The sequence below is a fragment of the Arabidopsis thaliana genome (genome assembly GCF_000001735.4).
Source record: "Arabidopsis thaliana chromosome 1 sequence".
NCBI classification, from domain to species: domain Eukaryota; kingdom Viridiplantae; phylum Streptophyta; class Magnoliopsida; order Brassicales; family Brassicaceae; genus Arabidopsis; species Arabidopsis thaliana.
Genome location: NC_003070.9, coordinates 3,037,713 through 3,048,276, shown reverse-complemented (window position 1 = coordinate 3,048,276; position 10,564 = coordinate 3,037,713). Strand labels below are relative to the sequence as shown.

Sequence of the window (10,564 nt, the reverse complement as noted above, 5' to 3'; positions counted from 1 at the left end):
TCAGCCAGCCCCCACTACTCCATGATTCATTTGAACATTTCTCTAACATAAATATTATTAATTTGATAATTACTAGTCCTTTTAATGTTTTAACGCAATGCCATCAACAATACTTTCTTATTTAAAGGTTTCTTCATAGCCGTGTAATATAAAAGATCGGACAGTTACTTTGGGTAGTTAAAACATCATACTCTTCACGGAAATGTAGAGGATGTTTTTATGTTTTGTAATGAAATGTAATTTGCAATGCAAGCTCTCTCTGTCACACCACCTATATTAAAGAACAATTAATAGAAAGAAAAAAAAATTAAGATTTCATCACCTACCACTTGATAACTCCATTTCTTCTTCCTTCTCTTAAGTTTTCTCTTCCACCAGATTTCACTGCCTAAGTTTTTAAGTTTTCTCTTTTTCTTTTATTTGATTTTGAAATTTTTCGTGATTTCTTGTTCTTTTCACAAAAAAGTTCATCATTCGTCAAAAAACAAAACACTCTGTTTCCTCAGTTCCATCTAAAACATCTTTGAAGTGTTTCTCTTGTCAACCTTCATTCATAGAGGTAATAATCATTAAATTGTCGTCTACTTGTTCTCTGTATTTCTATCATCATTGATTTGTCCTATGCATCTTCCAAATAGATAATGAAGATGTTAATGATTGCTGCATTTTGTTATCTTCTTGCTTTCTTGGGTTTTTAGCTACTTAGTGGTCCTTTTTCTATAATTCGGGACCACTATATCAACTTGGAGTCTCTCTCCCACAGCATTTTTCATGTAGCTAGTTCTTTCAACATTTACTTCTCTATTCTTTCTCTTTTCTGATTGAATCAACTTTAATCTCTTAGTTTGATGATTTTGAGTCTAGCAGATTAGGAAGGAGAACAATGGCTGGACTTAAGATCTGGCAAGCCATCTTTATCACCATTGCACTGATCATCATTGTCGTACTCTCTGTTCTTTCATTTTGTCTCATTTGGAAAAAGAAATCAAGAAGATCCAAAACCTTAAGTCTTCCCATCATACAAACCCCTGTGGTGTCAAAGGAGATCAAGGAAGTCAGGATCGAGCATGTTGTCTCAACGAGTAGTAACTTCGATCCTCAGGATGAAAACAACAATGAATCTGACAAATTCTTGCTTAATTTGGAAATGGAGAAGAACAGAGAGAATGGTTTGAGTAGTAGCCGGTCTGGTTCAGGCAAAGAAGGTTATTTATGTGTTGCAAACCGGTCTACTTCATCATTGTATGAGATGGCTACACCATCACCATCACCTCTTTCTGGTTTACCTGAGTCACACCTTGGATGGGGTCATTGGTTTACTCTGAGAGATCTTGAGATAGCAACAAACAGATTCTCAAAGGAAAATGTGATTGGTGAAGGAGGCTATGGAGTTGTTTACCGAGGCGAGTTGGTCAATGGGAGTCTTGTTGCCGTGAAAAAGATCCTAAACCACTTGTGAGTTATGGTCTCAGAGAAATGTACTCTCTCTTATTGATTTGTTTTCTTTAGTTGATTATTCTTGAAGTTTGATTTTGTAGGGGACAAGCAGAGAAAGAGTTTAGAGTAGAGGTAGATGCTATAGGTCATGTGCGTCACAAGAACTTGGTACGTCTTCTAGGATACTGCATTGAAGGCACAAACAGGTATAAATATATTGAATCTTTTGTCTTATATAGAGAGAAAAAAGAAGCCAACTTATGTGAGTTTGTTGCTATTAGGATATTGGTTTATGAGTATATGAACAATGGGAACCTTGAAGAATGGCTTCACGGAGCAATGAAACATCATGGATATCTAACTTGGGAAGCTCGAATGAAAGTTCTCACTGGAACATCCAAGGCGTAATTGAGCAAAACATTTACATTTCTTTTTGGTGTTTCACATATGTTCTGCTGAATGTAAGTTTTGTTTTCATGTGCAGTCTTGCATATCTACACGAGGCAATCGAACCAAAAGTGGTGCATAGAGACATCAAGTCGAGCAACATCTTGATCGATGATAGATTCAATGCAAAGATTTCTGATTTTGGCCTTGCCAAGTTACTTGGAGATGGGAAAAGCCATGTGACTACTAGAGTCATGGGAACATTTGGGTAATTAAGCAACTTTGGTTTAAGACAAAAAGAAAACACCGGAATGAGTTACTGAGCCGTGGTTTTTGTTTTGAGTATTGCAGGTATGTTGCTCCTGAGTATGCGAATACCGGACTTTTGAATGAAAAGAGTGATGTGTACAGCTTTGGTGTCTTGGTCTTAGAAGCAATAACCGGAAGAGATCCTGTGGATTACGCGCGGCCTGCTAATGAGGTAGATAGAACATGGAGAGATGAATGGATTTGATAAATATGATGAGTTTTGAGCCTCATCAACATTATTTTGCAGGTGAATTTGGTTGAGTGGTTGAAGATGATGGTAGGATCTAAGAGATTAGAAGAAGTCATTGATCCAAACATAGCAGTTAGGCCAGCGACTAGAGCACTGAAACGAGTACTTCTTACAGCACTTAGATGCATTGATCCTGATTCTGAAAAGAGACCTAAAATGAGTCAAGTTGTGCGTATGCTGGAGTCTGAGGAATATCCTGTACCAAGAGAGGTTAGTGTTGCTTTATAACCATTTTATATGAAACAGAAAAGTATGCAGAAACTGTATAAACATAAGCAAGAATTCAACTTACAGGAGCGGAGAGTGCGCAGAACGCAAGAGGAAAACTCGGATACCGATAGAAGCAGACCGGTTTCAAGATCACAGAGCAAGAGACTGTAATAGTCAGATCACCAACAGAAACAGAGATTATTCTCTGTTCTTTAAAAGATGTTGCTTCTTCTGCATTTTCTTGTTCTTGTTTTTGGAAGTCTTTTTCTTTCATTTTTTTTCCTGTTTTGCATTTGAATGAAGAGCTGATAGAGAGGTATACAATATGACATATATTGTATACATAGACATGTTTGTATATGGAATTGGATTTGTCTTCAAACCTTTACATTAGTATAATAGATTGGTGTGTAGAGCGAGTGTGGCTTTACCACACACAAAAATCAAAAGCAACATTAACTTTTGAAGTCTTATTGTACATTTCAAAATAAGGATTTTGACCGTCTGATTACAATTACGCTTACACACAATGATACAGTTTTCAAATTCACACCCAGTGGAAAAAAAGTTTTAAAGAGATTTTCATTTTCTTATGTGGAAAGAGAGAGATGAAGGACATGACTCATTTTACACTCACTCATTCGTCCAGCTCCAAAGCTTTTGTTCTGCTTTCAAACTGAAGAAGAGATAAAAGGTTTGGGTAGGTTATGCATCAGGCAACATGATGCAGTCAATGGCTCGTTTGCATATTCCCGTCATTGTTGCCTCTGGACCATATACCTGCAATCATCAATCCTTGTAAAGTTCAGTATTCGAACTAACCACACATGTTCTTTTCTGAGAAATTTTTCGACAGAATGAGTTTTCACCATTTCTCCTAGGTTTAGATTGTGAGTAAAACCATAAGTAATTCGGTTACCTCTAGAGGGACACCAAGTTCCTCTCCTAAAGCTCGCATTCTAGCCAAACCAGTCTGGTAATTTGGTCCACCTCTCCTTACGTAAATGTGCATTCTTGATGCTTTCAATCTTGTTTCCTGCTCATGGCACACAAAAAAAGGTCAGCATCGATTTCATTCTTGAGCATTCCTCTCATCTTCATCAAAATACAGTAGCAACTGTTTGTTCGTTCACTAAAGTTTGTGAGAAAGAGCACCTTTTCTCTTAGCGCTCGAATGATACCGTTGAAAGTAGCTGCCACATCAGTGAAATTGGCAATGCCTCCTCCAATTAGAAGAGCTCGTTTACGCCCGTCAGGATCAGTAGTGGCACACTGAGAAAGCCCGAACGTTTGGTCTGTGAATCTCTAAAATTTTATAGATAGAAACAATTAAGGAAAAGGCCAAGTTCTTTGCCATGACTCACATCAATGACAACTCTTGCATATTGTAACACCTCTTCCTCATTAGGTGCTCCACTATACTCTGCGTAGTTTCCAAGCTCTGATGCATAACCTAAATCCCCAACCTTAACAAAAGCAGATAAGGACAACAAAAACAAATTAATGTGAGAAATTCTTTGGAGTCATCATTTGAAGGAATTTTTTTTCCAGTCTTTTGAAATGGTAAGGATATGAGATTTTTTAAAAATCATAATCTATAATCTATATTTGAGTTGATTCAACCATGAAAATTAGCATGCCTTAAGTTCAGGGGTTGCAACTCACTGTATCAGCATATATGACGCTAGCACCACCTCCAGCTACCATCGTCCAAATGCGGCCTTTAGGATTCAAAACAGTGAACTTCAAAGAAGCACTTGTCTGCAATAAGTAACAAACACACACACACACACAGACATGAATGGTCAGTAACATTACTTTCAAGTCTTTCCTGTCTGAGTCACAAAAGTGGTGTTTTTAGAAAAGCTGGATGCTTAAACCTTCTCATCTAAACCATGGATGAAGTTCTCTGTAGAACTGAGGACCCTTCCAAATGGCAGAGGAAATTCAATGTCTCCCCACCTGTATTAATAAAACTTATCAATCCAATGAGTTTCCACCGGAAAAATTGATTGCGGGTCTCTCACCGGGAACTTAGAAATGTTAGACATACTTGTTGAAATTCTTGAAGGCAGCAGTGTCATCTAATTCTCCTCTCATATCCAGAGGGAATGGTTCTCCATCGACTAGTGTAAAAGGATTCATCTCCATAAAACTGAAATCCAAATCTTTAAAGAAACACACAAGTAGATAATAAGAAGATGTCCTTGAGAGATCTCGAATCAGAGCAAAGTCAAGAAGTGGCCTAATCTAATATACTCATACCTTGAAATACAGCAAAGGCACCCATTATGAAGTTGCCGATTTTAGCTCGAACCTGAAATAGATAGAAGCATTTGTTAGAGCAGGCATAGCATAGTTCAAAACAACCTAAATTATTAATCTCCTTAAAAAAGAATGCAAGTACTGAGCAGCCTAAGTTCAGACTAACAGATCTTTGAATTTGCATAGGATTGAAAGTAGAACACCATACAAAGACCGAAAATGTACGCACATCAAAACCAGATTTCTAGGGTTATCTAAAGCAAATAGTTGCAGGGTGCCGCTGGCTTACTAGGAAGTTAATCACAGGGGAACAGAAACTTACCTCAAGAGGAAGAGTTGCTATTAATGGAGCACATACTTCTAGCGTCATCGACTTTTCCGCAGGAAGAAATATAGTCTTCACCTGTTGATACCAGAAAACCAAGTTCCCCAGGAGAAAACAACAGAAGTGAGTCGAAAAAGATAATGCAACAAAACAAGAAAAGAAGCACAAAAAAAAAAAAAAAGGTAGTACTTTGTCCCAATTCTCTTCTATTTCAATGCCACCACATTCAGAGAAGCTTATAGTGCATCCAAGTCTATCAGATACTATAGAGAGGTAGTATTCTTGATCATGAGGCACAAAAGGCTCCACAATGAATGTAGTGATAGGTGCTTTACATCCCTCCATCTCGACCTGCGACTCATAAACAAACATCAATACCACAACAAAATTTACCAGCTGATCTATAACTCTGGCTGCGATGAGTCACCTCAGTGCCGAGGCGGGCTTTGACAAAGTCTGCAACTTCAGCAAGATCCAGCTTTAGAGCTACCAAACCACTTTTCCCGCGTTTCCCAAATAGCATATCCGGTTTCACAACTAGCTTTGTGGACGATAGCCATGACTCCTGGTTGGTTAACTCAGTGAAATCCGTAGATTCTGTCACCTAAAAGTATACAACAATAAACGAATCACCCATCATCAGTAGTTCTAGTAATCAACTAATCATGCCATGTCCAAAGTCATCAGTAGAAAGAGATCTTTCCCAAGATTCTCACTTTCATTAGCTCTATCTAAGTCCAAGATTACTCTCAATAACATTCAGACAAAACACGATTCATTCAAGAGTTCCAATTGAATTGTGCTATCGAATTTCCACAAAGCAGATCGATGAAAACAAAACTAGAATTCGTGAGAATGACCTGAGCAGAGCGAATCTGCAGGTCAATATTAGCAAGACGCTTCAAATGCTCCTTGAGAAGTCTCTTGGAGTCATATTCTCTGATCTTCTTCCTCGCCATCGAATTACAAACAGTGATCGTCCTCAACACTAAACCACGGAAAGTGTTTCTCCGCCTGAAGTAGCTGAGAAGAAAAGGTGACAATTTTCGAGACGATAAGATCGATGAAGTTGAGAAGAAGATGATCTCACCAACTCAACGATGACGCCGACTCGGCGGGACCAGAAGAGACGTTGACGTTGAGATATCGAAAGTCAACCTACCCACCCCCGCCTAAACCACAAATTCAATTCTCTTTCCTCGAGAACCAACCGGTACGGTTCGGTTTAGAAGAACCCGACGATTATCTGAAAGTTGGAACCATTAATGGAGGCGTCAATCAGAAAACTTAAACTTGCACTCGTCTTCCACTTTGATCCACTTAAAGCAGCTTTAAAGCTTTGAACATGTTTAGCTATAATCCCTGAGGAACTATCCTCATGTCTCTCTCCAGTTGCTTGCTTCCCTTTTCTCAATCAGCGACGGCTCCGTCTTCCTCCGTCTGCTCTTGCCATCTCGCCGCCTCTTTTTCTAATTTTCCGGTAAGCACATGTATTCGCTCTACCTTTCATGCATGCTTTCGTTTTATCAAAAGGTCATTACTTTGAGAAACAAAGATTATTATTTTTCTTGGATTATGCTAATGTTTTCTGCAATCTCACCAAAGATCTCAAATTCGTGTTACATGCCCTCTGAATCTAAGCTTTAGTATATTATTGACCTTCGAAATCAACTTGATTTCTAGTTGTTGAAATTTCTCTATTTTGTGTGAATAGGTTTCGTCAAGAGACTATAGTTTCTCCAGAAGTGGAAGCCTTGTTCTCAACGGAGGAGGCTCGAATCTCTGCCGGAGATTCTGTGGTTTGAAACTGTGGATACTTAAGAGCTTGAATCGTAGACAAGGCAACAACAGAAAACATCAGCCTGTAAACGAGCTTACAACACACTCAAAGCACACTTTCCTCAGCGATGATGAACGAGGTCTAGTTCTAAGATATGAGTCAATTTACATCTCATGTCTTCACTTGATCATTCTTTAGCACTTCCTGAGGTAGAATGTGATGCAGGTTTTGCTGAAGAAACTAGAGCTGAAGATTTACGACCAGAAGAGAATATTCTGGGAACGGATTTGAATGATGGGTTTCACAATGTTGGAGACTTACCACCTGTGTCAAAACAACTCTCGGATGATCTTTCAGATGTTCGAAGAAGGGCCTCACTTTGCATTGCTGTTGTAGGAGCCACTGGTGAGCTAGCAAGAGGGAAGATTTTCCCGGCATTGTTTGCGTTGTATTATAGCGGCTACCTTCCTGAGGTATGACTTTTGTGCTCATGAACAATTACAAAGTAAGCAGCAAAACAGTTGGATAGTTTTTTTCGGTTGTCTTCTTGATTGGTCTTCATTGTCACAGGATGTTGCTATATTTGGGGTTTCAAGAAAGAATCTGACAGATGAAGACCTCAGATCCATCATTGCATCAACGCTGACTTGCCGTGTTGATCATCAGTATGTATAATTCTTGGTACTACCTTAAATTTGGTATCTCTGATATACGGCCGTGCTAGCTAAAGAATGATGCTAAATGTTCAGGGAGAATTGTGGGGGCAAGATGGATGCATTTCAGAGTAGAACATACTATATCAATGGAGGTTATAATAACAGGGATGGGATGTCCCGACTTGCCGAGAGAATGAAACAGATTGAGGTTCCTAAGTACCTTTTTTTCTTTCTTTCAATGATTACATTTTGTCCCAGAAGTAGTCCTCTTTCTGAGTTTACAACATTTTGAACAGACAAGCAAGATAGAATAAGACATTAACAGCTTTTCTTCTTCAGGGAGAATCAGAAGCAAATAGAATCTTTTACCTCTCAGTACCTCAAGAAGCTCTGGTGGATGTGGCATGCACCATTGGAGATAACGCTCAGGCACCACGAGGCTGGACTCGAATAATAGTTGAGAAACCTTTTGGTTTTAACTCACATTCGTCTCATCAGTTAACAAAGTCACTTCTCTCTAAGTTTGAAGAGAAGCAAATCTACAGGTCCTTCTTTTAAATCTAGTTGCTTTCTGCATGCACAGCTCTCAAGTTCATATTTCTTCACACTTCTGTGCCCGTTACAGGATAGATCACATGTTAGGAAGAAACCTCATTGAAAATCTGACAGTGTTAAGGTTTTCAAATCTAGTTTTTGAACCACTATGGAACAGAACATACATACGCAATATACAGGTAGTGTTTCCTTCTGATTGTTTGTAGTTGTGTATAGTGCCTGAACTTTCCTCTTCCACATTCTGGTTTGTTCACTTTGTGTATAAATGATGTTTCCAGGTTATTATATCAGAATCAATTGCGCAAACAGAAAAGTAAGGCACAATAGTTCTATTTTCACCATTTCTTTGCATGTGAGAGTAAATTGTGTTGTTTCAGCATTCTTAGACAAATCAGTAATGTTATTTTCTAATTTCCTACTGCTTTTTTTAAGGTTTTCTGATGGATATGGAATAATACGGGACATAGTGCACAGCCATATACTTCAGACAATCGCATTACTTGCCATGGAACCTCCGATAAGTCTCGATGGTGAAGATATCCGAAATGAAAAGGTCAACCTGTACTGTAAAGAACAAAATCGTCTTATGGTATATATGTAAGTTGTGTACTCTTGTTCTGTCAAGTGACTTGGTGACAAACCTGCTTCTGCAGGTGAAGGTTTTAAGATCAATTCGCAAGATAGACCCGCGTGATGTCATCCTTGGCCAGTATAAATCCAGTTCCCGAGACAAGAACGGTGTGATCTTGAACGGTGTAGACCCTACATATTGTGCAGCAGCCTTGTATATTGATAATGCACGTTGGGATGGTGTACCTTTCCTTGTAAGAGTTGGCACTGGCCTCATTAAACACAGGTAAGAATAATTATTCCTACTCATAGACATATCCAACTGTCATAACAATTGATTGGTGTGCCTTAATGTTGAAAGAGTGGAGATTCATGTGCAATTCCGGCATGTTCCTGGAAACCTATACCGAGAAAATATTGGAATAAACATAGATTTGGGGACAAATGAGCTTATTCTACGTGACGAACCTGATGAGGCCATCCTGGTGAAAATCAACAACAAGGTTCCTGGTTTAGGTCTTCAGCTAGACGCTTCTGAACTTAACTTGCTCTATAAAGACAGGCAAGTTTTGCATTCTCATCTTTGTTCCTACACATTTTAAAAATCGAACTTTTGCGCCTTATGGTTGGTTGAATTGTTGGATCAAACCTGTAGGTATAAAACCGAAGTACCAGACTCATATGAACACCTAATTCATGATGTAATTGACGGAGACAATCATCTGTTCATGAGAAGCGATGAGGTTGCAGCAGCATGGAACATTCTTAGTCCGGTTCTAGAAGAGATAGACAAGCATCACACAGCTCCGGAGTTGTATGAATTTGGTGGACGAGGACCAGTTGCGGCATACTATCTTTGGGCCAAGCACGGTGTCCCATGGGCAGATGACTGAAGAAGAAACATAGATGCAGCAACAAACAAATGAGAGTGATTCTGAATGGTTATTGTGAAGTGTGTTTGTTTAGCTTGAAGCTGTGCCATTCCCTGTAGACTGTACATATGTACACATGTATGTCATGTTGCTATATGAATGTCCATCATGGTGGGGTCCATAATAGTGTTGAAAAGTCTCCAAAGCCACCCAAAGGAAAGAAGAAAGTCTGAGAGACTTTTAGATAAGGTCATGTTGTTAGTCTTCCCACTAGAGGCAATAATTATATCTTCTCCACCAATTCCTCCAGAAAATTCTTCCAGATGTATCATGTGTTGATGATCAAAGTAGGATGAAAATGATGTAACTAAAGAGAAACATTTTCATAGGGGAAGGAAGAGAGAGCGGTTCAATGGACAGAGACAGAAAGAGGGTGAAAATGGAGAAGGAAGATGACGAAGAAGAAAAGATGGAGAAGTTGTACACAGTGCTTAAAAACGCAAGGGAAATGCGGAAATATGTCAACAGCTCCATGGAGAAGAAGAGACAGGAAGAAGAAGAAAGAGCAAGGGTTCGTAGATTCCCTTCGTTTCAGCCAGAAGATTTCATTTTCATGAATAAAGCAGAGGCCAACAACATTGAAAAAGCAGCTAATGAGAGCTCTTCAGCATCCAACGAGTATGATGGCTCTAAGGAAAAGCAAGAAGGATCTGAGACTAACGTTTGTTTAGACTTGAATCTTTCTCTGTAGCATACATACATACAAGAGACAAAGAGCTCTTCAGTTTCTGTATAAGCAACAAAGAATGTTAGTAACTACGTACCAAAAACAAATGTGTCATGGAATTCTAGTTTTGCTTGAAGATTGTTCATCACTTCTTATTAACCATATTGAAGAAAATGCTACAAATGCACATTGATAACAAGATCAGTAAAAAAATATATATA

At 38.8% G+C, this 10,564-nt stretch overlaps 4 protein-coding genes and 1 long non-coding RNA gene across 7 annotated transcripts; 3 read left to right on the top strand and 2 right to left on the bottom strand.

Annotated features, from left to right (window-relative positions):
- Window positions 1-270: 270 nt before the first annotated feature.
- On the top strand, window positions 271-3,018 carry AT1G09440 (Protein kinase superfamily protein; the record flags this gene model as incomplete). 2 transcript variants are annotated; one of them, NM_100815.4, is made up of 8 exons in its annotated part: window positions 384-559; window positions 868-1,455; window positions 1,539-1,643; window positions 1,719-1,841; window positions 1,922-2,092; window positions 2,176-2,305; window positions 2,381-2,593; window positions 2,678-3,018. In NM_100815.4, the coding sequence occupies exons 2-8, from the start codon at window positions 884-886 to the stop codon at window positions 2,762-2,764; spliced, it is 1,401 nt and encodes a 466-aa protein (NP_172415.2). In that variant the 5' UTR covers window positions 384-559; window positions 868-883. The 2 variants fall into 2 exon arrangements, with proteins under 2 accessions (NP_001321827.1, NP_172415.2); NM_001331833.1 differs by having other exon boundaries at window positions 271-1,455; window positions 2,678-2,764.
- On the bottom strand, window positions 2,736-6,281 carry ACLA-3 (ATP-citrate lyase A-3). The gene is made up of 12 exons (NM_100814.4): window positions 6,044-6,281; window positions 5,611-5,787; window positions 5,373-5,534; window positions 5,181-5,261; window positions 4,859-4,910; window positions 4,647-4,761; window positions 4,474-4,555; window positions 4,259-4,354; window positions 3,958-4,059; window positions 3,749-3,865; window positions 3,513-3,629; window positions 2,736-3,373 (listed from the first exon to the last, which is right to left on the bottom strand). Exons 1-12 carry the CDS (start codon window positions 6,140-6,142, stop codon window positions 3,299-3,301), a joined length of 1,275 nt encoding a protein of 424 aa, NP_172414.1. The 5' UTR covers window positions 6,143-6,281; the 3' UTR covers window positions 2,736-3,298.
- A 122-nt stretch (window positions 6,282-6,403) lies between these two features.
- On the top strand, window positions 6,404-9,815 carry G6PD4 (glucose-6-phosphate dehydrogenase 4). Of its 2 annotated transcripts, none has more exons than NM_001198018.1 (12): window positions 6,404-6,663; window positions 6,898-7,102; window positions 7,189-7,436; window positions 7,534-7,628; window positions 7,713-7,827; window positions 7,959-8,164; window positions 8,245-8,353; window positions 8,453-8,487; window positions 8,607-8,763; window positions 8,834-9,030; window positions 9,106-9,306; window positions 9,400-9,808. In NM_001198018.1, exons 1-12 carry the CDS (start codon window positions 6,562-6,564, stop codon window positions 9,635-9,637), a joined length of 1,908 nt encoding a protein of 635 aa, NP_001184947.1. In that variant the 5' UTR covers window positions 6,404-6,561; the 3' UTR covers window positions 9,638-9,808. The 2 variants fall into 2 exon arrangements, with proteins under 2 accessions (NP_001184947.1, NP_563844.1); NM_100813.2 differs by having other exon boundaries at window positions 6,458-6,663; window positions 8,607-8,727; window positions 8,828-9,030; window positions 9,400-9,815.
- On the bottom strand, window positions 8,951-9,646 carry AT1G09421. The gene is made up of 3 exons (NR_139621.1): window positions 9,417-9,646; window positions 9,213-9,333; window positions 8,951-9,145 (listed from the first exon to the last, which is right to left on the bottom strand). It is a non-coding gene; the product is annotated as an other RNA (long non-coding RNA).
- Window positions 9,816-9,868: 53 nt separating the features above from the next.
- NIMIN-3 (NIM1-interacting 3) lies at window positions 9,869-10,523 on the top strand. The gene has a single exon (NM_100812.3). It carries the CDS (start codon window positions 10,029-10,031, stop codon window positions 10,365-10,367), a length of 339 nt encoding a protein of 112 aa, NP_563843.1. The 5' UTR covers window positions 9,869-10,028; the 3' UTR covers window positions 10,368-10,523.
- Window positions 10,524-10,564: the final 41 nt, after the last annotated feature.

Excerpts from the sequence above, each read along its gene's own strand:
- ACLA-3 (NM_100814.4), bottom strand. The coding sequence starts at position 6,142 with ATGGCGAGGAAGAAGATCAGAGAATATGACTCCAAGAGACTTCTCAAG. Across the intron at positions 5,788-6,043 it reads TGCAGATTCGCTCTGCTCAG|GTGACAGAATCTACGGATTT; the intron begins GTCATTCTCACG and ends GTATACTTTTAG. Across the intron at positions 3,374-3,512 it reads AACTTGGTGTCCCTCTAGAG|GTATATGGTCCAGAGGCAAC; the intron begins GTAACCGAATTA and ends TGATGATTGCAG.
- G6PD4 (NM_001198018.1), top strand. The coding sequence starts at position 6,562 with ATGTCTCTCTCCAGTTGCTTGCTTCCCTTTTCTCAATCAGCGACGGCT. Across the intron at positions 7,437-7,533 it reads ATAGCGGCTACCTTCCTGAG|GATGTTGCTATATTTGGGGT; the intron begins GTATGACTTTTG and ends TCATTGTCACAG. Across the intron at positions 7,828-7,958 it reads AGAGAATGAAACAGATTGAG|GGAGAATCAGAAGCAAATAG; the intron begins GTTCCTAAGTAC and ends TTTCTTCTTCAG.
- NIMIN-3 (NM_100812.3), top strand. The coding sequence starts at position 10,029 with ATGGACAGAGACAGAAAGAGGGTGAAAATGGAGAAGGAAGATGACGAA.